The sequence below is a fragment of the Myotis lucifugus genome, unplaced genomic scaffold (assembly GCF_000147115.1).
Source record: "Myotis lucifugus unplaced genomic scaffold, Myoluc2.0 scaffold_258, whole genome shotgun sequence".
Classification (NCBI taxonomy): Eukaryota; Metazoa; Chordata; class Mammalia; order Chiroptera; family Vespertilionidae; genus Myotis; species Myotis lucifugus.
The window spans coordinates 1,373,464-1,397,076 of record NW_005871306.1 but is presented as its reverse complement, the minus strand read 5'-3'; the positions used below and the strand labels follow the sequence as shown (position 1 = coordinate 1,397,076).

At 46.3% G+C, this 23,613-nt stretch overlaps 1 protein-coding gene across 2 annotated transcripts in view; it reads left to right on the top strand.

Annotated features, from left to right (window-relative positions):
* Positions 1 to 10,517, top strand: part of BCAS1 (breast carcinoma amplified sequence 1) — a 61,030-nt gene extending 50,513 nt beyond the window's left edge. Inside the window, exons 9-11 of one of the 2 annotated variants that reach the window (XM_023762729.1) lie at positions 3,685 to 3,750; positions 6,745 to 7,035; positions 10,085 to 10,517. In XM_023762729.1, the coding sequence (XP_023618497.1) occupies positions 3,685 to 3,750; positions 6,745 to 7,035; positions 10,085 to 10,159 (432 nt within the window). In that variant the 3' untranslated portion in view covers positions 10,160 to 10,517. The remainder of the gene's footprint in view (positions 1 to 3,684; positions 3,751 to 6,744; positions 7,036 to 10,084) is intronic. The other variant, XM_023762730.1, reaches the window with a different exon arrangement.
* The last annotated feature ends 13,096 nt before the right edge of the window (positions 10,518 to 23,613 follow it).

The window sequence follows — 23,613 nt, the reverse complement described above, 5'->3', positions numbered from 1 at the left end:
CTCTTGGTTGAGTTTTTATTTTAATAAATGTATTGCCCAGTTCATTTCTAAAGAGAGCTTTTTCCTTCCAGAAATTAACCTCATAAAAGTAAAAATAGAAAGAATATCATTTTTTTCCAAATAATTTTATTTCAGGGAGGGGGGAAAAATAGTCATGTAAGTACTTACCTTACAGGTAGATATAGCACTTCACAAAGACCCTCTGGGCTCCTACAGATCTTCAGCATAATTGCAAGGAACAGCTGAAACATCTGTCATGCCCCAATCAAAAATGATGCTTCTATGCATTAAGTCAACTGTATGTCAAGAAATTGGATAGTTGAAGCGTTATATTTTTATAAAGTGAGTGGGTAGAGGACTGTATTCATGTACCTGCAAACCAGGTAGGCAGATGAAACCATAAAGGTGGTAGAGAGAAATAGAGACATACAGATCTATCATTTGTCAATATTAATAGCACCTTATACTTGAAAAGTACAGTACGTTCCTCCTCCAAATTAGTGTCACATACATTGTTTCACTGAATCCTCCTCCAGTCTCCTTAGACCATTAGTTTTGAAGGAAACTCTTTGTTAGAGTAACATTCTCAGGCTTAGGTAAGAAAGACTGTGAGCTTCAGTATTGGGCAAAATACATTCAATCTAATGAGTCTAAGAAAACCTGTTGAAATTTACTATCTGGAACGGGGTGGGGAAGATGGTGGTTTATAATGGTAACTATAACACAAAACAAAACACAAGAGTTTTCTAGCCAAAGTTCTGGGGGTTTTTTGTTGCTGTTGTTTTTTTTTAATATATTTTTATTGATTTCAGGGAGGAAGGGAGAGGGAAAGAGAGATAAAAATATCAATGATGAGAGAGAATCATTGATCGGCTGCCTCCTGCATGCCCCACTCTGGGGATCGAGCCCACAACCCAGGCATATGCCCTGACCAGAAATTGAACCCTGACCTCCTGGTTCATAGGTTGACGCTGATCAGGCTAGCCAAAGTTCTTTTTTTTTTTTTTTGTCTAAAGTTTTACATATGTCTCCTTTTTCCTCAATTGACTCCTTCCCTTCCCCTCAGCCATTCCCACCCTGGGCAAGCCCCCACCGCCCCAGTGTCTGTGTCCATTGGTTATGCTAATATGCATGCATACAAGTCCTTTGGTTGCTCTCTAACCCCCCCTCCCCTACCAGTTGTCTCTGGATCTATTCTTATTTGTCAAATTATGCTGATCATTATATCCCACATATGAGTGAGATCATGTGATATTTATCTTTCTCTGGCTGGCTTATTTCGCTTAGCATAATGCTCTCCAGTTCCATCCATGCTATTGCAAATGGTAAAAGTTCCTTCTTTTTTATAGCATCGTAATATTCCATTGTGTAGATGTAACACATTTTTTTAATCCACTCATCTGCTGATGGGCCCTTAGGCTGTTTCCAAATCTTAGCTATTGTAAATTGTGCTGCTATGAACATAGGGGTGCATATATCCTTTCTGATTGGTGTTTTTGGTTTCTTGGGATATAGTCCTAGAAGTGGGATCACTGGGTCAAATGGGAGTTCCTAGCCAAAGTTCTTAATCTCAAATTCTTCCCTGAATATGAACTATAAATGCTGGACTGCTCATAAGGAAGGGTTTCTGGAAGCAGAGTTTGTTTGAGCAAGTTCTGTCTTCACCAGCAATTTGCATTTCTCTCTACTCTTAAAGGGGATGAATTCTGCACTTCTCAGTGATTAATAGTAATAATAATAATAGCTTCCATTTGTTGCATGCAACGGTGTGGCTGGTACTGTGCTAATCAGCACATCGAGTGTACCACTCACTTATTAATATAAAAACCCTGCGGAACAAGCACTCCTCCTGCCCTGCTGTGCGGGTGAGGGCACAGAGACTCGGGCTGAAGCGACCTGCCCAAGGTCACAGAGCTGCTAACTGGCCAAGCCAGAGCTCAGCCTCGGTTTTTGTTGATTCACCTTCTACTCGTGTTATTTCTGCTTCCTGGGATTCTCCTGGACGCTGGCTTTCTCTGAGACGACCTGGAGATAGGACAGCCATAGCTCCATTTTGGTGATTCTCTGAGTAATGCTTTCTGAGCAAACATCATTTTTATGTCGTAGTCCTACCTGAAATTCCCTAAAATTACACTCACTTGGAATTAAAGGCAAAAGGGGAGGAATGAATACATGATGGGTGTAAAGATTGGACATAGTTTTCTGAAATTATTTGTCACTAAAATGAGATTGGCCTCCACTGTGTAATTTTGTCTGAATTGTCCAATTTCGTTTCAAGTGAGCATCTTGGTAAAACACCACGTTTGGACTCATAGCCTTTGTTTATCCTGGAAATTTCTAGCAGGTCCTGCTCTTTGGATGTATTGTAGTGAGGCCGATCGAGTAAACAGTGTTGCTGATATGCTCACACCACATTAAAATGGCTTCCCAATTTTTCTTGTAAATCTCAATTTGGGTTGGATAACATCTCCATCAAAATACACACCAAACGTCTCCATGAGAATTCTGAGTACCTAAGAGATATATGTATTGGAAATGGTTCAGACATGCCTCAGATTATCAAGCTATAGGAATGTGCGACCCAGCAAAAGAAACAGAAAATAACTTTATGTATAGGCTTGGATGTCACAACCAGGTCTCGTCTCCACCCTTTGATGATCATGATCAGAAATAAACTCCATGAAGAAAGTTGCTCTGTATCACGTTGGAAAATTTCTGAAATTATTTCAGAGTCTTCAGACTGTTCTTTAAAGTATTTGTCTCTGAAAGAATTTTAGTCTCTTTAAACAGGAACTCTGCTATTTTTGACAGCTGGAAAAAACAAGTTTCTGTGGTTGTGGTCCTTTTAATACAGAGCCCAAGATGAACTGTTCCAATTCATCTCTGAAGAGGAGTTCTTCCCAGAGGAACAGAAGGGGAATAGAGAGAAATTAAACAAGGGATGAGGGAAGGAATTAAGGAGGGAGGGAGCAATGAAGAACCACCAAATGTCACCAATGAAAGGCTACGAATGGTTTAATTGTTTATTCATCTACTTTGTTTTTATTTGTCCCAGTTTTATTAAGATATAATGGACATATATCACTGTATGACTTTCAGGTGTACAGCATAAAGGTTTGAAAGTTTAGTTAGCATTCATGATCTCATACAGGTACAATGAGAAGAAATGGGGGGGGAAGAAAAAAATGTTTCTTCTTGAGATGAGAATTCTTAGGACTTAGTGTCTTAACAACTTTTCTATATCACACAGCAGAGGTCACTGTAGTCATCTCGTTGTACATCACGCCCTAATACTTATTTATCTTATAACTGGGTGTTTGTACCTTTGGGCCACCTGTTTGTTCATTGACTCATTCATCGATGTTTTCAGTCACCTCCTGGTTCCAACATTGGTATTTTCATCACCATTTATTTATTCCAGAATGACCTAACCCTGCAGTTGAAGACTTGTCTTGTTGTTGTCATTTTTGGATGCTGATGCTTGAATTTATTAGACTCTCTGGGTGCAGACCATGTGGAAAGTGTATATCTCATAAGTAATCCATTTCCACTTGGTCTTCCATTTGTCTTGATCTGATTCTCAACAACGAATGACTGCGGCCACCCGTATCAGAACTGCCTTTGCGTGCTCTATTTTTCTGCGTGTGTGGTAGCTGAAAGGCCATTGTCTGTTTGTTATTTTAGTCAGTGAAAGGGGATGGAGGGAACACCCACTCAGAAGACATAAATGGGAAAGACTCCAGCTACCAAGTAAGTGACGGGTGACCTCGGTTCGGTGGTGGGTTTAGCTGTCGTGCCCTCACTTCTTTCCAGCCTCGTTCCCAGTGCAGTCCTCAACCACGCCAGCTCAGTCAGTGTCTCCAGGTTAAGCGCCTACTGTCTACCAGCGCTAATGGGCTCTGCAGATACAGCGTGAACAAGCCAGAGTCCCCAGCTATTTCTTATTGCAAAGCTTTCCCACATGCTCCTCCCTCTTCTCCACATGGAAAAGTCCTCCCTGTCCTTTAAGTCATGACCTAAACATCCCAGGGGGACTTGAATCAACGCGTGTTTCCTGAGTGCCTCCTCTGTACTGGCACTCGGATCCACACAGTCTCTCAGGATCACCTCTGGTGATGTTAAACCAGATGAGCAGTTTTCCCAGGACTTTCCCAGTTTTAAAACTGTTCCATGTCCTGAACCCCCCACCCGCTACTCAAACAAACCAAAATGATTGGCCCCCTTATGTTTGGCCATTCACATGGGCCCAGCACGGTGTCATTACCAGCTCATCTAGTCCTCCCAGCGGCACAGGTATGATTTCTTTAGTTACCTCCATGCAGATGAGGAAGCTGAGAGACCGAACACACAGCAAGGCCACACAACAAGGTTGTGACAGCACTAGAACCTGGTCCCTTTGACTTCACACACCAAGCTCTTAGCTCTTCGCTGTATCTTAAAATCATCCATGCAACAAAAACAGTGGGGGAGCTGTTTGAATGGGGTCACTGGTTACTGGTCTTTTCTGGTGGGAGTCTCTGGCTCATTGTCTGCTGTACTTGGACCTTCTGTGCCTTAGCATTTGCTAGAATGTAAGCTGCAGGGGTCCGACAGAAATACTGAGCACACACGGTTGCAGAACAGCTTCTCGGGTGCACTGAGTGTCTGATGCTGCTTTCTGCAGGGGAGGCTGCCCTCCGGCGGCTGCAACCTGCTGAGGCCTGGGGTCTGGGGCCTTCGCTGTCTTCCCACTTCCTTCCAAGGCATGTGCTCAATCCACAACGTCAGTGACAGCTCTTTGGCTGCTCCTTCTCAATCAAACTGCCACCTTGTCATAGAATTTCTGGGCCTGGGGACAGTAATAACTTCATAAATCAGAGATTGCGAACATATATCCAGTAGGTCAAATGTGGCTCACAGGGTACTGGGGCTGTGGTTGGCTGTAAACAGCGCTTTAAAACTTGAGAAGTCAGTACTTAAAAATACACATATGTCACATTTAAAAAAATAAATTTTAAGTTTCCATTGAAAAACCAGATCTGACGATTACACTGGGCTGGGATCGTACCTAGCATCGCTAGGCTGGGTCTGAGCAGCTGTTTAAACAGGACATGTGACATTCAGCTCACCACAGTCCCCCTACTCCAAATTGTCTCCCTAAAACATCAAAGACAGCATTGCTTGAACTGGTGTCTTCTTACACTAGAGAAATAGTTCCTTGTCCCTACATTGGTTTCGCAACTGGAGGAATGAGGTCTCCAAAAAAATTCTTACCTGTAGCCTCGGTCAGGTTTATTTTATCTGTCTGGCCCCTGTAGGCATTTCAGTTCAAGAAAATTGTGGAGAAAAGGCTTTTATTTCCTAGTAGATTTTTTTTAATCTGTCATTAATTTACCCAGTATTTTCTAGAATTTTGGATTTTACAGTCTCATCCCTCCAAATTGTAGGAACGAAGTAGGATTATAAACATTCCACTTTAGCATGAAAGGATGTAAGTTCAAAACTAAAAATAAAACAATCATCTTCTTCATCACTGTTTTATGAAGCAAAGGGACAGTTTCACACCAGAAATCAAGGTAGACATAGAATAGAAAAGGTATCCCCAAGAAAAGAGTTGCATGCAGTTGCACATGCAGAAATATCTCAAAGCTAGCATTAGCATGAAGGGCTTCAGGAACAGCTAGATCCAGGCATACACACAAAGCCATCAATATGTGGGCTCTTCCTCTCTTAATCTCTCAGCTTTCCTCTGTGTTAGCTAACTTTTCAAACGTATTTTTCCTGGAAGTGCCCGTGGCTCTGGAAGCTGCAGGCTTTTATCTTTAAACCCAGCAGAAAAGGAGCAGGACTCTCTCACACAGCTGTTTGAACAAAGCTCTGAGATTAGCTCAGTTTTCATCTGTTTGGCCATCCTGAACCAATCACAGCAGCCCAATCACATGCAATGGTTTGATTGGCCAGGCTGGGTCACATGCTCCTGTCCAGGGGTATCATTAGTGTGCCTCAACCCTAAGGAATAGACAAGAGTGGAGAGTGGTTCCCCAAGGAAAACCCAGGTTCTAGTGTGGGGAGCCTCTATAGGGTTAAACCTCGGACTGACCTGTTGGCAAAGTCACAAACAAGTCCCAGCTTAAAGGGCACAGTCCTCTAAGCATAATTAGGCTTGACCTTATAATGCTCCCTAGATCTTACCTGGGAAGCTAATGGGCTGAGGGAAGTGCAACAAGAACAAAAACAAGTGAAACTCACAAGAACAGTGTAAACAAGTGAAACTCACAAGAACAGTGTAACTTTGGTAACCACTACCTTGTTTACCTCTGACTATAATAAAGGCTCAGTTTGCCTCAGGATCTTACTCTGTGGCCTCAGCCAGGCACAGGAAGATCCACGGAGACTAAAGAGAGCTAGAGAGTTCTGAACGCTGTCTCCGTGTAAAACATTCTTCACCGACTCCGTCCACACCTTTGGGAACCCCTGGACTGCTGGGGCTGGACCCCGGCATTCTAGTGCCAGAAAAGGGAAGCATGCTTGCTGGGAAAGCATGAAATTAACAAATTATTAGATGAACAAACAAATGTTCCCTGCTGTGACTGTACCGTAATAAATATTGGCGCATTTCTTGGTTTTCTTTTTATTATTTTCTTCATTTCACCCAGGACTCCTGAAAACCTAGATCCCATCCAACGTTTGAGTATCTCTGTTTTAACATATTTATTGAGAGTTGTCTTGCAGCCACTGAGATGCATTTGTTTGAACTTGCTGTAGACCTCGCACACCGCACAGAAGGCCACCACGCCGCCCGAGCCTCAGCCCCAGCCGGCAGGAGCGAGCCAGAAGGGCAAGGAGGGTTCCGCCAAGGACAAGAAGACGTCCGCCTCCGAGAGCAACAAGCAGAGGAACAACAAGCAGGAAGCCAAAGAGCCGGCCCCCTGTGCGTGTGCGGAGCCGGCCGTGGCCGTGGCCGTGGCCCAGGCCAACGCGCTGCAGAACGGGGACAGGCCCCAGAGGAGACGCGAGAAGCGGAGCCAGTCCTTCAGGGGCTTCTTCAAGGGCCTGGTAGGCGGAGCTTTCAGCATTTCTTTCTGGGCTCTTGGGCCAGGGGTGTGCTGCTCACCTCCTGAGGGGACCACTGGCTAGGGGCTGGCGGGACATTTGTCAAACAGTATTTATGGAGCACCTGCTCTGCGCCAGGCGCTGTGCTGGGCAGAGAGAGAAGGTGGGCACAGGCCTTGCTGTCTGGAGTGACAGTCCTGGTGGGATGGATGGGGTGAGGGTGCTGGGTCTGGAAACAGCTGGGAGGCAGGAGGCAGGCCTGTGAGGGGAGCCTGAGAGTGAGGGTGTGGCCTGGCCTTGGCCTTGAGAGGAGCGTCAGGGAGCGCTTCTCCGAGGAAGTGGAGTCTCAAACTAGTCTGCGGACAGAGGGACAAGGGGAGGTCTGAAGGCAGAATGTGTGCCAGGCAGAGGGAAGACAGGTGCCAAGGTGTGCTGGAGAGGGCGCAGAGAACTGGAGTTCAGTCTGGCTGGATGACAGAAAGCAAGGGCGGGAGATGTTGGCAGGGGCAGGAGTTGACTAGAAGCATGGATGGCCGTCTGTGGCCAAAGGGAGTCTTGAAGAATTTAACCCAGGGAGATTGCTCTAAGCCTGACCCTGCAGGCCGGGTACACAGAGGTGACTACTAGTAAACTTAGCTCCTTCCATCCAAGGAAGCCTGGTCGGCATGAGAGGAGGCCAGACATTAAATAATCAATCAACCTTTTTGTGTTCTTTATTTCTGTCTGTTTAGTTGTTTCCTCCCTAGGCTATTGTCCTTGGGAGGGCCGTGACCATATCTGTCATGGCAAATGTCCTGTCCTCCCTGGTGTGGTGGCTGGCTGGATGCATGCCTCATGGATGGATGAGTGGGTGGATGGATGGATGAGGGGCTGTATGAGTAGATGATGGGTGGATGAGCAGATGGATGCATGGATGGATGCATGGATGGAGGGGTGGCTGGATGCATGGATGGATGGATAAATGGATGGATGCATGGATTTATTAAATATTGTATTTTCCATACAAAAAATACAATTAAAACTACTTTTGCCTACCCCTGTATATACCATACTATACTGTATTACCCTACATATATTTATATTATATATACGATGGTTTACTACACTGTACTATATATACTATATACTATGCTATATTAACCATACTAGGTTTCTATATGTATGTATCTATACTAATAAAAGGGTAATATGCTAATTAGACAGGGTAACTGGCCATCTTCTGGATGTCCAACTTCCTTCCGGACAAAGCCACGGTGGTGGGGGCCGAGGCAGAGGCAGTTAGGGGCGATCAGGCTGGCAGGGGAGGGCAGTTGGGGGTGATTGGGCTGGCAGGGGAGGGCAGTTGGGGGCCATCAGGCCAGCAGGGGAGCGGTTAGGTGGCAATCAGGCCAGCAGAGGCGGTTAGGGGCAATCAGGCAGGCAGGCAGGTGAGTGGTTAGGAGCCAGCAGTCCTGGATTGTGAGAGGGATGTCAGACTGCCGGTTTAGGCCTGATCCCACAGATTGGAGAGAGTGTAGGCTGGGCTGAGAGACACCATCCCGTGCATGAATTTCATGCACCGGGCCTCTAGTATATATTATTCAGTATACACTATCCTATAGTATACTATCCTATACTACATTATACTACACAATACTATCTATATATACTATCTATTATACTATTCTATACTATATGTATTTTACTACCTGTGCTTCACTCTATGTACTATCTGCACTTGGGTTAGGATTAGGGTATATATACTTTACTGTCCTATATATATAAGTCCATATTATACTATACTACTTTACAATATATTTACTACACTGTAAAACGGCCAATAATAATAGTACCCCTGATAATGCAGCAAGATGGATAAATCTCAAACCCATTATGCTACATGAAAGAAGCTAGGCTCAGAGCTCTATGCTCTGTGATCCCATTGCTACGGCATCCTGAAAGAGGCAAAGGTCTAGGTCTGGAGAACAGCCCCTGGTTACCAGTGTCTGGGCCTGGGGGAGGGGTTGACTCCGAAAGCCTAGGGATTTGTAAGCGATTGAACGCCCTATTTTGGTTTTGGTGGTGGTTACATGGCTACTTGTATTGGTCAAAGATCATAGAACTGTACACAAACAAGGATTAATTTTATTGTATGTAAATTATACTGGACAGAAAAGGTTAAATAGTAATAACAACAGTAATAATACTACTTGATTCCTAGAGTTTATTCAGCCGCATTCAGGTGATACCTACTGTGTGCTGGGCAGGTACTGGGCACCGGGATACAGCCGGCAGTCCACAGCGCTCCATGCAGGTGGAGACAGTGTGGATAGAGAGTGGTTAGAGAGGGTGACTGACATGAGCTGTAATCACGGAGGGTTTTCTACGCCCCAGGCACGGTGCTAAATGCATTACATGCACAAACTCACTTCATCTTAGAACAATTCTCTGAGATGACTTGTATCACCCACAATTTTATTTTTTTTAAAATAATAGTTTATTGATTTTGAGAGAGAGAAACATCAATGTGAGAGCCTAACATCGATCGCTGCCTCCTGCACACCCCGGCCAGGGATCAAGCCCACAACCTTTCAGTGCACTGGATGACACTCAACCAACTGAGCCACACCAGCCAGGGCTGTCACCCCATTTGAAACATGAAGAAACGGGCCCTGGCCAGGTAGCTCAGTTGGCTGGAGCATTGTCCTGATATGCCAAGGTTGTGGGTTCGATCCCCAGTCATGGCATAAACAAAAATCAACCAATGAATGCATAAATAAGTAGAACAACAAATCGATGCTTCTCTCTCTAAAAAAAGAAAGAAAGAAAAAGAAAGAAGCTGACTGAAGCACAACCAGTTATTTGTCTAAGATTTCACAGAGCTAGAAAGTAATAAAACTAGGCATTGAATTTGGGCATCTCACGGGAGACTATTCTCTTACCCACCACTGACGAGTGAGGTGCATTTACTGAGCACAGCACTTGGCCCAGAGTAAGTGCTAAATAAATGGCAGTTGTTGCTATTGATATTACAGATCCTCATTAGGACATACTTTCTGATATTTTTCTCCAGGGACCAAAGCGGATGTTGGACGCTCAAGTGCAAACAGACCCCGTATCCATTGGACCAGTTGGCAAATCCAAGTAAACAAATCGCCACAGTTCCCACCACGTCCTCCTGCCACCAAGAGGCCTCCTCCCTGTCCATCTCCTCCCCAGCCCACTCCATGTATATATTTTTTCCTCTGATGGCCATTGAATGAAATTCTGCCTACAAACCAAGCCTGAGCTGTTGTATATTGAGGTGTATTATTTACGTCTCTGGTCCGATCTTTGCTGGTAAATAATCGTAAGGATGGTTTAGCAGGTTAACTTGTCAGGTCAGAAGAGTGGATAGTGGGGTAGGGTAGAGGGATCTTTCTGGTTAAACTATGAAGCATGGCAGCGACAAGTTGCAGGAAAGAAATGGCTGCCTTCCGTAATTAAGCTTTGTCTTAAACGGGCTCATCCAAGAAGAGAGGAAAATCTGTTTAAGTTCACCTTTCAAGGAGGGAGGACATGGCTCTGTATTGGGAGGTTGCCAATTTCCTGGAGTGGAATGTGTGGGGAATGAGAAAAGGAGTGAATAAGAGTTGTTTTTTACATAGGGTCCTTGAAAGTTACTGACGAGAGGGGCAAGATTGACTGGAGAGGGCTTGAAACAGTTTGGGTAAACAATTGCTTTTTTGAGGCTCAGTGACAAGGGCGAGGATTACAACTTAAAAAACAAAACACATAAAAACAAATAAATGCAGTTGCTAGTTTATTTTGCAACACAAGGGGGCGCCCAGGGCTCCATGTGAATCCTGCATCCTGTGTCCCTAACAAAGATGTGGTCCCTGCGATCTTATGTTCTTCATGTTTCTCAGGTGGCTGAGGGGCTTGCTTCATCTGTTCTGTCTGGCACTTGTCTCACGTCTGTCTGTAATTTCCTAATGTTCTCAGGATGTGCTCTGGTAAAACCCTCCCCGTAACCCCAATTAATAAAAATTTACAGAAGATTATTCACATATGAGTTTTTTAATACTTGTACAGAGGAATAAATAGGATCATGAGTCTATTAAAATGTCATTCAAAAGTCGCATATGATTGGCTGATATCATGTACTGTATCTTTCTTTCTCTGAGTTAATAAAAAAAATACATTGATATCTAAAGCATCTTTTAATTTTCCACTTTTAAAGCAGGTCTCTCACATCCTATGTCTGAGACGCCTTTATCTCCCCCAGTAAAATATATATATCAGTGCTCTTCCTCCAGCTTGCCCTCTGTCCCAGCTCCTCCCAGGTTCCCTGTATGTGGGCACACAGGAAGACCACTGTGTGTGCATGTACATTTGCATATGCACATGCACCTATATAGAAGTGCTGTCTTGGGCCAGGCTGCCTAGAGCTGAGCCTGAGATGGGATTCGTCCCGATGCATGTGAAATCCTGAGGGAGGACTCCCTTCAGAAAGGGAGGAAGAGAGCAGGGCTGGGAAGGAGCTGAGCAAAGCCTGGGCTCGGCTGGAGCTGGGCTGCATGCTGCCCAGGGGGCGCTGCGGCGTAAAGTGCACCCCACAGCAGGTGCTTCCTCCAGCCAAGGGGCCACCCTTCGAGGCAGGAAGGCAAGCTGCTTCCATTGCGCTGAGAAGCGGGGCTCCCTGAGCAGCTAGAGGCCGTCTGCGTGAGCAGTGTCTACTCAGATACACCCACGGGGATTAACATTCACACCCCTGAGCATAAATGCATGTGTTTATACATATATACATACACTGCATACAGAAATAAGTGCATGCACATGTTTATACATATAAACATAAATGCATACAGGGATCGATAAATACATGCATACATTCATATTCAACACACATACAAGTAGTGTATGTAACTAACACAGATACACACACACACTTGCCCATACAAATCCATCACGTGTGTGATCCATCACACGTTGATTGGAAATAAATGGAATATATTCTAAGACTGCACTTTAGCCAAACAGAACCATGGATTGGGCAACAAGGTGTTTAGAACGTGTGTTTGGGAGAAGCAGAAAAATGGTATCTCTAAGGAAACAAACTAGGGGGCCTTTGCTGCTGGGCCCGCTGGGTGCTAGGTTTCAAATAAAGACCCGAGGTGTCTCCCATGTGGCTGAGTGACTGCCTCAGACCGCCTGCCCGAGCCTGGGGGTTACTTTGAGAATGACCTCATGGCACCTCATGTCCCAAAGCTTAACTTGGCACAAATCAGGGAAAAACCCTCTGGGGAAGCCCTTGCTGGGGGTGACGCTCCCCAGCCCAGGGTCACAGGGCGTGGGAAGGGGGCAGGGGGCCAGGCCACTGGGATTCCTTTGTGTCAGGAACCAGCGGGGGTTTGCGGGCCACACCAGTCCACTGAGAACGGTGAAAGGGTGAGAGTATCGTTTGCAAGTTTCGCCTCACTGGACGCTGGGGCTTTGGGCCTGATGCGCATACGCAGGAGGAACTGGGTTATATGCAGAAGGAGCCCTCCCATCTGCCATCTCCCCCCCCCCCCAAAAATGTAAAATCTTTAAAGAGGTCCTTTGCTGAGAATCCCCCTGCAGAGCAAGCCAACCGTTTCTATAACTGGCTTCCCATCCTCCTGGCCAAGAAGGAAAGCAATCTTTTCATGAAATTGCTCGCTTTCTAAGGCATGCACATTGAACCCAGCTGACTTATGTGGGGAGCTCTATATTGAATTGTTAATACAGCTAGGAAGCAAGTTTGAGTGTTGTGTGGTTGCTGTTTTATGGGGAGGGGGTGGTTGTGGTTGTGGTTTTGGTTGTGTGTGTGTTTTAGTTTAGAGCCTATTCCTGAGCATTTACAATAAACACGAAGAGGGACTGATGTTCCTCAAACTAAGCCACTCGGGCAGCAAAACTGCCTCAGCAAAGCCTTCGAACACCTGAAACTGAGAGACGTGGCCTGGGGAGGGGCACGGGGCCTTGTCAGTCTGTGCTCTCATTTACTTGTTTGCTTATTTACTTTTAGGTGCACAGGGAAGTGTGTCTTCTCCAAAGTCAAGAAGTGGCCTTTCCCAAGAATTGAGCTATTGAGCTGAAATGGCTGCCACTGGGAAAACAAAACAGGAAAACTCCGCTCCCAGGCCCAGCTGACGGTGACTGACTGATGCCCACATATTAACCCCTTCACGGCACCGCTGTTCTCAGCGGCCCTTTGCGCCCTCATGAAGTTACCTTTAGGGGAAGGGAACACATACCCCAAGAATGCCCCCAGGGGAGGAAAAAGGGAAAGAAAGTGAAGTTCTTTTATTTTTGTTGTCACCCCTCCCCCACCCCCTCCCCTCTTTAAACAAATTATCAGGGATTTAAACACACAGACAGGGTAGCTGATTGCCCTAGTTTGTTTGCAAACAGCCCAGATTCAATTAGATTCCAGGAGGCCGGAATCGCAGCCTCTGTTACCAGCCCCGCTGGCTCCTTCTCAAAGCGGGAGCAGATTCCTACCCACTGAACCTGACAAACGTCATTTCTTATGTCAGAGTCCCAAATTGATCTTCAGCTTTAAAAAAAAATGCAGTCGGCTAGCCCACCTTCCTTAAAGAGCAGGAAAGCGATTGCAATGATTCACTCACCCAAGGAGCAAGCGCGGAGCATGGCTCGCAGAAACGGAAATGGTAAGGGTCGGTTCTAACCATCCTCCCAACGTGCCCCTTAAGCCTTTGTCAAAGGCACTTCCCAGGTGAGTACAGTCAGGCTCCTCCGTGGTCTAGAATCTAGATCTCGTTCACTCTCTCAGTGGAGAGAACAGAAAGGAAGGGCTCCATTAGGAAGAGCAGAAATTCCCGACTGAGCAGCAAAGTGGGTACATTTGTAATTCAGATCCTTGCTGGTCTGGAGGCCGGTCAGCATCCAGCCCTTTGCATAAATTGGTTTTCTGGGGAGTTTAACCCTTTCACCTCTGTTTCCCTTCCCCAGAAAGCTACTCTTGGAGCCTCTCCATCTCTCGGCCCTTTAACTAGACATAACATCCCAAGCAATTTCACCGAAATAAGGGAAGTCACAGTAATACCTTAGGTGACCACATTTCACAGCTTGTAGAATGGTTTTTGAATGCAGTATCTAATTTGAAGCTGTGCCCCTCACTGAACTTAATTGCTTCCTTTGTTACATTTCATTATGAGGGGACTGTCGTGTACCTGTATGGCTCACCCTCCCCTCCCCTCCCCTGATATCCCTCCCGCCCCCACCCCAAAGGATCACTTCTTGATAAAATGGCCCCCAGCTGCATAGCTGACAATGGTGGCCACGGAAGGAGCACCTTGCTTACAAAATTTACTCTCCAGAAGGACGTTTTCTTTAAATCTGGCCACACGGGGGAGTTCCAGGACCGGGGGTCTGGAATCTCTAGCCAGGCTCTTTTCCCTGATTGCCTAAATCAGCGGTTCTCAACCTGTGGGTCGCGACCCCTTTGGCGGTCGAACGACCCTTTCACAGGGGTCGCCTAAGACCATCCTGCATATAAGATATTTACATTACGATTTGTGACAGTAGCAACATGACAGTTATGAAGTAGCAACGAAAATAATTTTATGGTTGGGTCACAGCATGAGGAACTGTATTTTCAGGGCCAGAAGGTTGAGAACCACTGGACATGGAGGTTGGGGAGAAGCAGCTCTTAAGAATGTGTTTCTTGATTGACTTCTAGAGAGCAGTCAAGTTGAATGAAGAGAACTAAAACAAGGGGCCAAACTGGGCATGCTCCATCTCCCTTAGCGCTCAGCTCCGCCAAGTAGGCACCACTGTTACCCCGCTGCTCAGGAGGGGAACTAGAGGTTAGGTCTCCTGCCCTCCAGCTGAGTGTGGGAGGTAAGGCTGGTGAGGATGACTTAAATGCTTTGCTACGACACCAACTTAAATGTTTGCAATCACATTACCCTTCCTTACCTTCTTCCAAGACTGAGCTGATGGGGATGGAAAAACAAACCAACCAACTTTATCTTTATCTTTGGGCTGGGAATCACAGGAGACCTGGACATAGTAGATTCTCCATCAATATTGGCTGAATGGATAAATCGGTAGATCAATATCCTATGGCCACATCCACTAGAAATTGAGTTGCCTCTGGTATGAGTTGATTTTAGCTCCAAATGTTTAGTCACTCTAATCAGACATCCACCCTCCCTAGGTGGCCAGCCCAGTGGTTCTCAAAGCGTGGTTCCATAATGAGCAGCATCGCCTAAGAACTAGGTAAAGATGCAAATTACTGGATCCACTCCAGGCCGCTAGATCAAAACCTCAGGGGTTGGGACCCAGATGGTTCTGATGCACAAGACAATTTGAAAATCACTGATCAGGGTACAGCTACCACTTCACTGAAACATCAACTTTAGAAAAACAGCCCTGAAGATGCAAAGATAGCAGCTATTGGGTCTGAGTCTATGCCAGGTTGAAACTTAACCTAAGCTCTTAAAGGCATGTTTTCATGTTTGTGGGAGAGACGGGTGAGCAAAAGACAGTAATAATGTCATGTAAGAGATGTAGATGCAGGAGCTGTGGGACTCAGGAAGGCACAGATAAGAGCCAGAGGGGTTCTCAGTAGAAGAGGAATGCAAAAGCAAGTAGCTCGGAGTGGCTGGAGTGAGGCTGAGGGAGGACAGATAAGACTGTGGGGGCTGGAGAGGCGGCTCAGACCTGGTCATCAGGACACGTGGAAAGGAGCCCATAGGAAGTTTAAACTTTCTCCCGAGGGCAATAGGGAGCCATGGGAGAGATCTGACTGACTCAGATTTGTGTTTTGGTTGCAGGTAGGATCCAATACAAAGTCAGTTCAACTAATATTCATTGAGTGACCTGAACTGTATACTAGAAATAATTCATAATCATTTTCTTTTTAAGCCTTTCTAAAGAGTATAAGGAATTCACACTTTTCCCCACCAGAGTGGCTCAGTTGGTTGTCATCCCATGCACTGAAAGGTTGCTGGTTCAATTCCCTGTCCAGGGCACATACCTGGGGTATGGGTTTGATCCCCAGTCAGGGAGCGTACAGAAGGCAACTGATCAATGTTTCTCTCTCACATCGGTGTTTCTCTCTCTTTCTCTCTCCCTTCCTTCCTCTAAGCATGCCCTTGGGTGAGGATTAAAATAATAATAATAATAAATTCCCACTTACATAAAACTTCTAAATGGCTTTGGTCCTTAAGTGGATACTTAAGTGCTTATTTCCCAGGGTCATAAGTGTGAACCTGGAAGTTGGCCCCAACCACTCAGATGTTCCACACCTATGACCCGAGGCTGTGAGATCTTGATCAAGTGACTTCACTTCTCAGAGCCTGAGTTTTGTCCCTGTAGAAAGGGAATAACCAGGGTACTTATCCCCGAGAGTCAGAGGGAAGAGGAAGGAGACAATGCATTTATAGCAAGTACCCACAGTGCCTGGTGCGCGATAAGTGCTCACCCAGCATTATTGATGACATCTGCCCACCGTAGAACGTATGTGTTCTCTGGCTCAGGCTGAGAGACTACCGAATCTTTGGGACACCCTTAGTGTGTCCTAGTCTCTCCCCACCCAGGTAACAGTTGGCTGGCTGGCTTATCCAAAGCAAGAGAAAGGGAGGAGAGAAGAAAAAATAATGTTGATTTTCCCTGGTGTCCAACTCGTTCTAAAGTAAAGTCCCCTCTGTGGGAAGGGCCCTGCCCTTGGCTTTCCTCGGTTGTATGTATCTATAATATTAGCCAGGTTGCCCTGGTGGCATCTCTCCGGCCCACCTCTGAGTTCACCTGCAGCAACGACAGCCTCCCACCTCAGAGAGCCCTCCCTTGTTTGCTTTCCTTCTGGTGGCCTTGTCCAGGGGTGGTGGGGATTTGTTCAGCCCAGGTTGCAGGGCATTGTGGGAATGCCTGAGGTTTCATGCCCCCGGGCATCCCTCAACCAATGAGGCATGGAAGACAGCAGGCAATATCTCAGCTCCCCATCTCTCAGCGGGACAATTTGGAGGCCTCTTATCCATGTTCCCAAAAGGGTCCCCAGCAAGACAGAAGCCTAGCTGCCCCCAGCAGTAACATACTCATGAACACCCCACCCCCATGTGTACGTCCTGGGATCTCTTCCCAAATAAACTACCTGCATCCATGTTCTTGTCTCAGGGTCTGTGTCTAAGGCACACACGTCAGTGTCTCACGTAGGGTCCTGTCTGGAAAACCCAGCTGGTGCCAAGGGGTTCCATGGAGGGAACCCACATGGGCACCGGTTGGAAAGGTGCTGGAAGAGTGGAGCAGGCAGGCCTGTGACAAGGAGACATTAGACAGAGAAGGAAGCGGCAACTACATTAGCGCCAGGCAGCCAAAAAGAAGTGATGTGCCCGGAGCCAGGGAACCTGGGCCGGAGGAGAATCGGAGCACCATGTGGGGGTGGGGAGGGTAGCCGGGGCTAGAGGGCTCTCCAGAAGCCCGGCTTGATGACGACGAAAGGGTGCCAGTTGGCAATGGAACCTGCGCAGAGCAGTTTGAAGGGCAACATGGCAAGAGGGGCTAAGACCGAATAGGCAAATGCCGGGCACATTCGGAAGCCCTGCTTTGAGGGAAGACGGAAATCAGGGCGCCACCGTGGCTAGGGCCCCACTCCCTAGCCTGGAGGGTGACCATGGAGCTTATGGCTCTAGGGACGGCCCTGCCACTTCCTTTATCTTCAGATCCTAGTAATGGTTAACCACGCAGGCTCCCGGTCCAAAGGCCTTGGTTGGAATCCCAAATCACTCAATGCCTTCAAGCCTCACTTTCACAGCCATGAAACAGAGGTGACAGCAGAATCCACCTGTGGCGTTGCATTGCCATGGGGATTGAATGATAGACTCCAGGGGAGGCAGTTAGCACTGTGCCCGGCACACAGTAAGTGCCTAATAAATGCTCATGCTTATCAGAACATCTGGAGACTTAGCTGCTCTCTGGCTATCTGGCAGCCCATTAAAATTCCTGCTCAACCTGGTTTCTTCTCTTTGCCACCCAAACTCCCAATGTCAATGTCTAGAATCTGCCTCTCGTCTCTATTTTATTGCCTTTTTAAAAAAATATTTCCACTCTCACTGAAATTCTGCCAGAATTGAAGGAGAAACAGCCTTCCCCTCCCTCCTGGGCTGAGTCCTCTCGCCACAGCCCCACCCCCGCCCTCTCCCGGCCAGTTGTTCACAAGTAGCTTAGCAGTTTGGAGGATAAAAAACAGGAAATTATGCACAGCTCTGACTAGGGCAAGATCTTATGCAAACCCTTCATCAGGCAGATTGCTCCTGCTCTCAGAACGTGGGGCCTTGGAAACCAGGTCCCCTCGCCAAGATCTCCTGGTCTGCTTAATCACTTCCTTTGCAAATGTACCACCTCTTTGACTCTGGAATGGAAAAGAGACGGTGAGAAAGAGGGAGGCGGGAGCTGAAAATGCTTTACGTCAACCACAAGACGGGACAGGAAATTCTGGAATGAGGGGAGCATTTTTCTTTAATCTCTCAGTGAGAGCCACAGCAGCCTAAGACAGCAGCTCTGGGCAAAATGGCCATTCTAGCATATTCTGTTGCTGTTGCTGCTCACTCAGAGGGAAATGTGTGGCCTTCTTCAGTCAGGGGCTTCATAGAGAGTATTGGAGCAGCAAAGATTCATCCGACCCTTTAGTTGACTCAGGCAGCAAACGTTTGTTGAGTGCTCACTGTCCCCGGTGCTATATAGAGAGGACTACGGGGGGGGGAGGGGGGGGGGGCTCCAGACAGGCAGAGTAACTTCCCCCCTCCCCCACCCCCTCATGCCAGGTGAAAGTTCAAGGGCCTCCAGGGGGCTGCCTTCTACCAGAACCTGCAGTGGGTGATCCAAAGCTGTTGTGTCATTAAAATCCCTGAAAGACAATCACAAGTGGCTTCTTTTCCTTTCTCCCCCTCACTTTCTGAGCTTTCCCTGGCAAATCAGAGCTATGTGCTCTATTAGTCCTTAAGGGAAGGCACGGTCTTACCTGTGATTTTTATCTGCAACTGGGGACCAACCCATTAATGTTGAGCCAGTATATGGGATGGGATGGGATGGGATAGAACATTTCATGTCTAATTATAGGTAATATAGGTAATAGTGATTAGTGAAGGGTCAAATTTTTTTTATTATGAATATGTATATATAGATTCAATATCTATTTCTTACTATGGTTTCTAATCAGAAAAGTTTAAAAGTCTCTGGCCTTTAGGATAGTTTAGTGGTTAAAAGTGTGGGCTCTGGAGTCTACTGGCATGGGTTTGAATCTCAGTAGCTGTACTAGCTGTGTGAGATTGGGCAAGTTCACTTACCCCCCTGGATCTCAGTTACTTCAGGGAGGTATCCTATAGAATAAAAGCATAATATGCAAATCGACTGAATAGTGGAATGACCAGTTGGTGGGGGGCGACGCCGGCAAGCAGGCCACAGCAGGCCAGGCAAGGCACGTGCCAGCGGGCAGAGGGAGGGAACGGCGATGGGGGCGGTGGAGCGGTGACCAGCAGCAGTGGAGGAGCAATGGGGGGGCTGGCACCATCCCCTGATCACCGTCCAATCGCCTCCTACAGAGGGAGGCCGGGCGGCAATGGCAGGGTGATGGGGGTGGTGCTGTCCCCTGATTGGCCAGCCCAATTGCCTCCTGCAGAGGGAGGCCAGACTGCTCCCTCGGAGGAGCGGGCCTAAGCCATCAGTAGGACATCCCCTGAGGACTCCTGAACTGTGAGAGTGCACAGGCCGGGCTGAGGGACCCCCTGCCTAGTGCACGAATTTTCATGCACCAGGCCTCTAGTCCTATATAATAAAAGCCCAGCTACTGAAATGGCGGAACGACCAGAACGACTGTAGCTCCTCACCCTGCTGGCCCCACCCCCAGTGGGGACCCATACCCCAATTGGGGGCATGGGCGGCCTGCAAACCGCCCGCGGCTCCTTGCCCTGCCAGCCCCATTCCCCAGCAGGGACCCACACCCCAATCCAGGGCCTCCATCAGGGCAGGCCAGTCGGCCCCCACCCATGCACCAGGCCTCTATCCTATATAATAAAAGGGTAATATGAAAATTGACCCTAACAGCGGAACGACCAGAATGACCACTGGACCCATCACTGTGAGGTGCACTAAACACCTCTTGGTCCCTTCCCCCAGCTGGCAGGCACCAATCACCCGATGGTGAATGGGAACCGGGGGTGGATGACAGGGGATGCAGGCAGCGCCAGGCCAAGGCCCCCACCCCACCGGTCACCCCCCACACACAGAGGGTGACTCATGGCGGGGGCGGGGCCAGCAAGCAGGCGGGAACAGCTGACCTCTTGGTCCCTTACCCTGGCCGACAGGCACCAATCACCCGATGGGGAACAGGGAACGGGGGGGGGGGGGGGGGGGGGTGGTGCCATGGGGTGGGGCAGCCGAGGAAAGATGCCCTGATCACAGGCCAGGCCTAGGGACCGTACCCACACACGAATTTCATGCACTGGGCCTCTAGTCTATATATATAAAAGCCAAGCAACCAGAACGACCAGTCGCTATGATGTGCACTGTGGTCAGCCAACTGGCTCAATGGGGGTGGGGCCTGCTGGCCAATCTCCCTCGGCCCCTCCCCCTGGCCAGCCCCGTGCCCAATCGCCCCCCCCCAACCCCGGTCAGGGCTGGTGGGGCCAGCCAACCAACCTCCTATCTCCTCCCACTGGCAGGTTGGCCCCAATGGCCCCAATTGGGGCTGGCCAGCCGGACCCCACCCATGCATGAATTCATGCACCAAGCCTCTAGTAACACAATAAAGAGAACTATAAGATGTGATATTGGCCCTGACCAGTTTGGCTCAGTGGATAGAGCGTCGGCCTGCAGACTGAAGGGTCCCAGGTTTGATTCTGGTCAAGGGCATGTACCTTGGTTGTGGGCACATCCCCAGTAGGGGTTGTGCAGGAGGCAGCTGATCGATGTTTCTCTCTCATCGATGTTTCTAACTCTCTATCCCTCTCCCTTCCTCTCTGTAAAAAATCAATTAAAATATATATTTTTTTAAAAAGATGTGATATTGGATATCACCATCTCTGAGGTTCTGGGGCCATCTATTTTCAGAAAGTGCCATTCTGTCCCCTATATCTCTCCTTTGCCTCCAGATTACTGTTAATCTTTTGAGGGAAACCCGAGCCATTTAATATATAAAAGTTCTCTGGAAAATTGGCCAGATAACTAGTTGAAGACCATCTCACCTACTGAGAACAACTAGAAAAGCTAGACAAAAAAATTGTTCTGAAGGCACCCGAGCACAGATACACAATGTCCACTTCCCTGGAGAGGACAAGGAGACTGGCCCGACTCTTCAGTAGAACTGATAGTGGCTAGAAGACAAATTCTTTAAGAAAAAATTAAGGGCTAGAAGAAAATAACTGCTCATCTATAATTCTATACCCAGAAAGAAAAAAAAAACATCAATATTTAAGATGAAATAAATACATTTTCAGACAAAAAATGAGTGAATACATTACCAATAGACTCTAAACAAAGACTAAAGAAAGTTTTTTAGGGAGAAAGAACATTATCTCAGATACAAGAATAAAAATTTAGGAAAGAATAAAGAGCAGCAGAAGGATACAGGTATTAGTAAGTCTAAATAAATACTAACTGTATTAAAACATAATAATAATGTCTCTTGGGATTAAAAACATATGTAGAATTAAAATATATTACAGCAATAGCACAAAAGGTAGGCAAGAAAGAACAGGGAATTAAACATGTCCTAAATTCCTTGCATTGCCTGAGAAGCAGTAAAAGCACTAATTTTACTAGACTCTATTAAGTCAAGGATCACACTTGTGCTCTGTAGGATAATAATAAAAAGAAAAGAAAATATGAAAATAACAAGCTAATAGAGAGGAAAAATAGAATAATCTAAAAAAATAAGACCTCATTAATGTAGAGCCACACTGGCTAGGGCAATGAAAAGGGTCATAAAAGAGAAAGAAAGAAATGCATAACAGATGGAACTAATTGAAAACAGCTAATAATATACTAGTATTTTGTTCATAATATGTGAACAATTGCATTAAATGTAAATGAACTAAATACTCCAATTAAAAGACATTGTCATACTAAATTTTTTAAAACTATATTCTGCTTACAAGAGGCAAACCTTAAACATACAGAAAGGATGAAAATAAAGGGATGTAAAAAGGTATTGCCTACACACACTAACTAAAAGAAAGCTGATTAGTTATCCTAGTACCAAATTAAGTAGATTTTAAGGTAAGAAGCAATACAATACAAGGGAGATATTTTAAAATAACAAAAAGTGCCAGTCCCATCAGATAGATAGAAAACTTCTCAATCTACAAACACCTGCTAATATAACCTCCATATATGTAAAACAGAGAAACTACCAGATCTAAAAGGAGAAGTAAAGAAACCCCACAATCATAGTGATAGTCTTTAACATTCCTTTATCAGTAATTAATAAACTAACCAATAAAAATACATCAGTAGGAATAGAAAAATTTTGACCAACACATTTAACCTAATTGACATTTATAGAACAAAGCAACCAAAAACGGCAGAGTGTATACTCTTTTTCAAGAGCACAAGGGACATTTCCCAAAATCAACATATGCTGACCTATGGAATATGTCTCGAATTTAGAAGAGGGTGCGGACAGGGTTTGCTATTGGATTGGATGTGAGTATGAAAGAAAAAGGAGTCAATGTTGATGACGAAGGACTCAGTGCTATGAAGCCACGAGTGACTGACTTGTGCCCTGGCCAGTGTGGCTCAGTTGGTTAGGTGTCATCCTGTGCACCAAAAGGTTGCCAGTTCAATTCCCTGTCAGAGCATATGTCTGGGATTGCAAACTCAATTTCCAATAGGGGGCATGCAGGAGGCAGCTGATCAATGTTTCACTCTCACATCAATGTTTCTCCCTCTCCCTCTCCCTTCCTCTCTCTCTCCCTGAAAATCAATAAAATATATTTTTTTATGGTAAAAAGAAAAAAGGAGTGACTGATGCATGTTAGCATTTTGGAAAGATATGTGTGTGTGTGTGTGTATGTGTGTGTTCATGCATGCGTGCATGTGTGACAGTCATAAGGTAGTCAGGAGTATTTACATGTGTGAGTCAACCTGGGAATGAACCTGTGTCCAACTGAACATGAAGCAATTTTTCAGACTTGGTTTCCGGAATATCCCCAGGGTGAAATAATTTCCTATTTTAATCACTGTCTTCTCGGCCTAACTGTTTCTTGTGTGAACTGAGCTGGCATCATCTGTTTCAATTTGGAATGGTGGGCACACAGCAAAGAACTCTATGAAAGTCCCACAAAGTTACAGACACTTCTGAAAAAAATGAAGTGTCAACCCAATTCCTGGCCTCTTTTATCAGAGTGGGATTGGTTGATTCCTCGACTGACTATCAGCTGTGAGTCTGGGTCTGGGAGAGTGATAAACAAGAGAAGCAGAGAACACTCCAGTATAGCCAAGGAAGCATCCATTCCAAAGGCCATACAACAAGGAGACACGGGGGGAAATCTCACATGCATCGTTGGGTTATGTGCCCTTGTGTGATGTGTTTGCAGTAGCAGCTAAGAACATTCTAGAACTCAGTTCTACGAACTA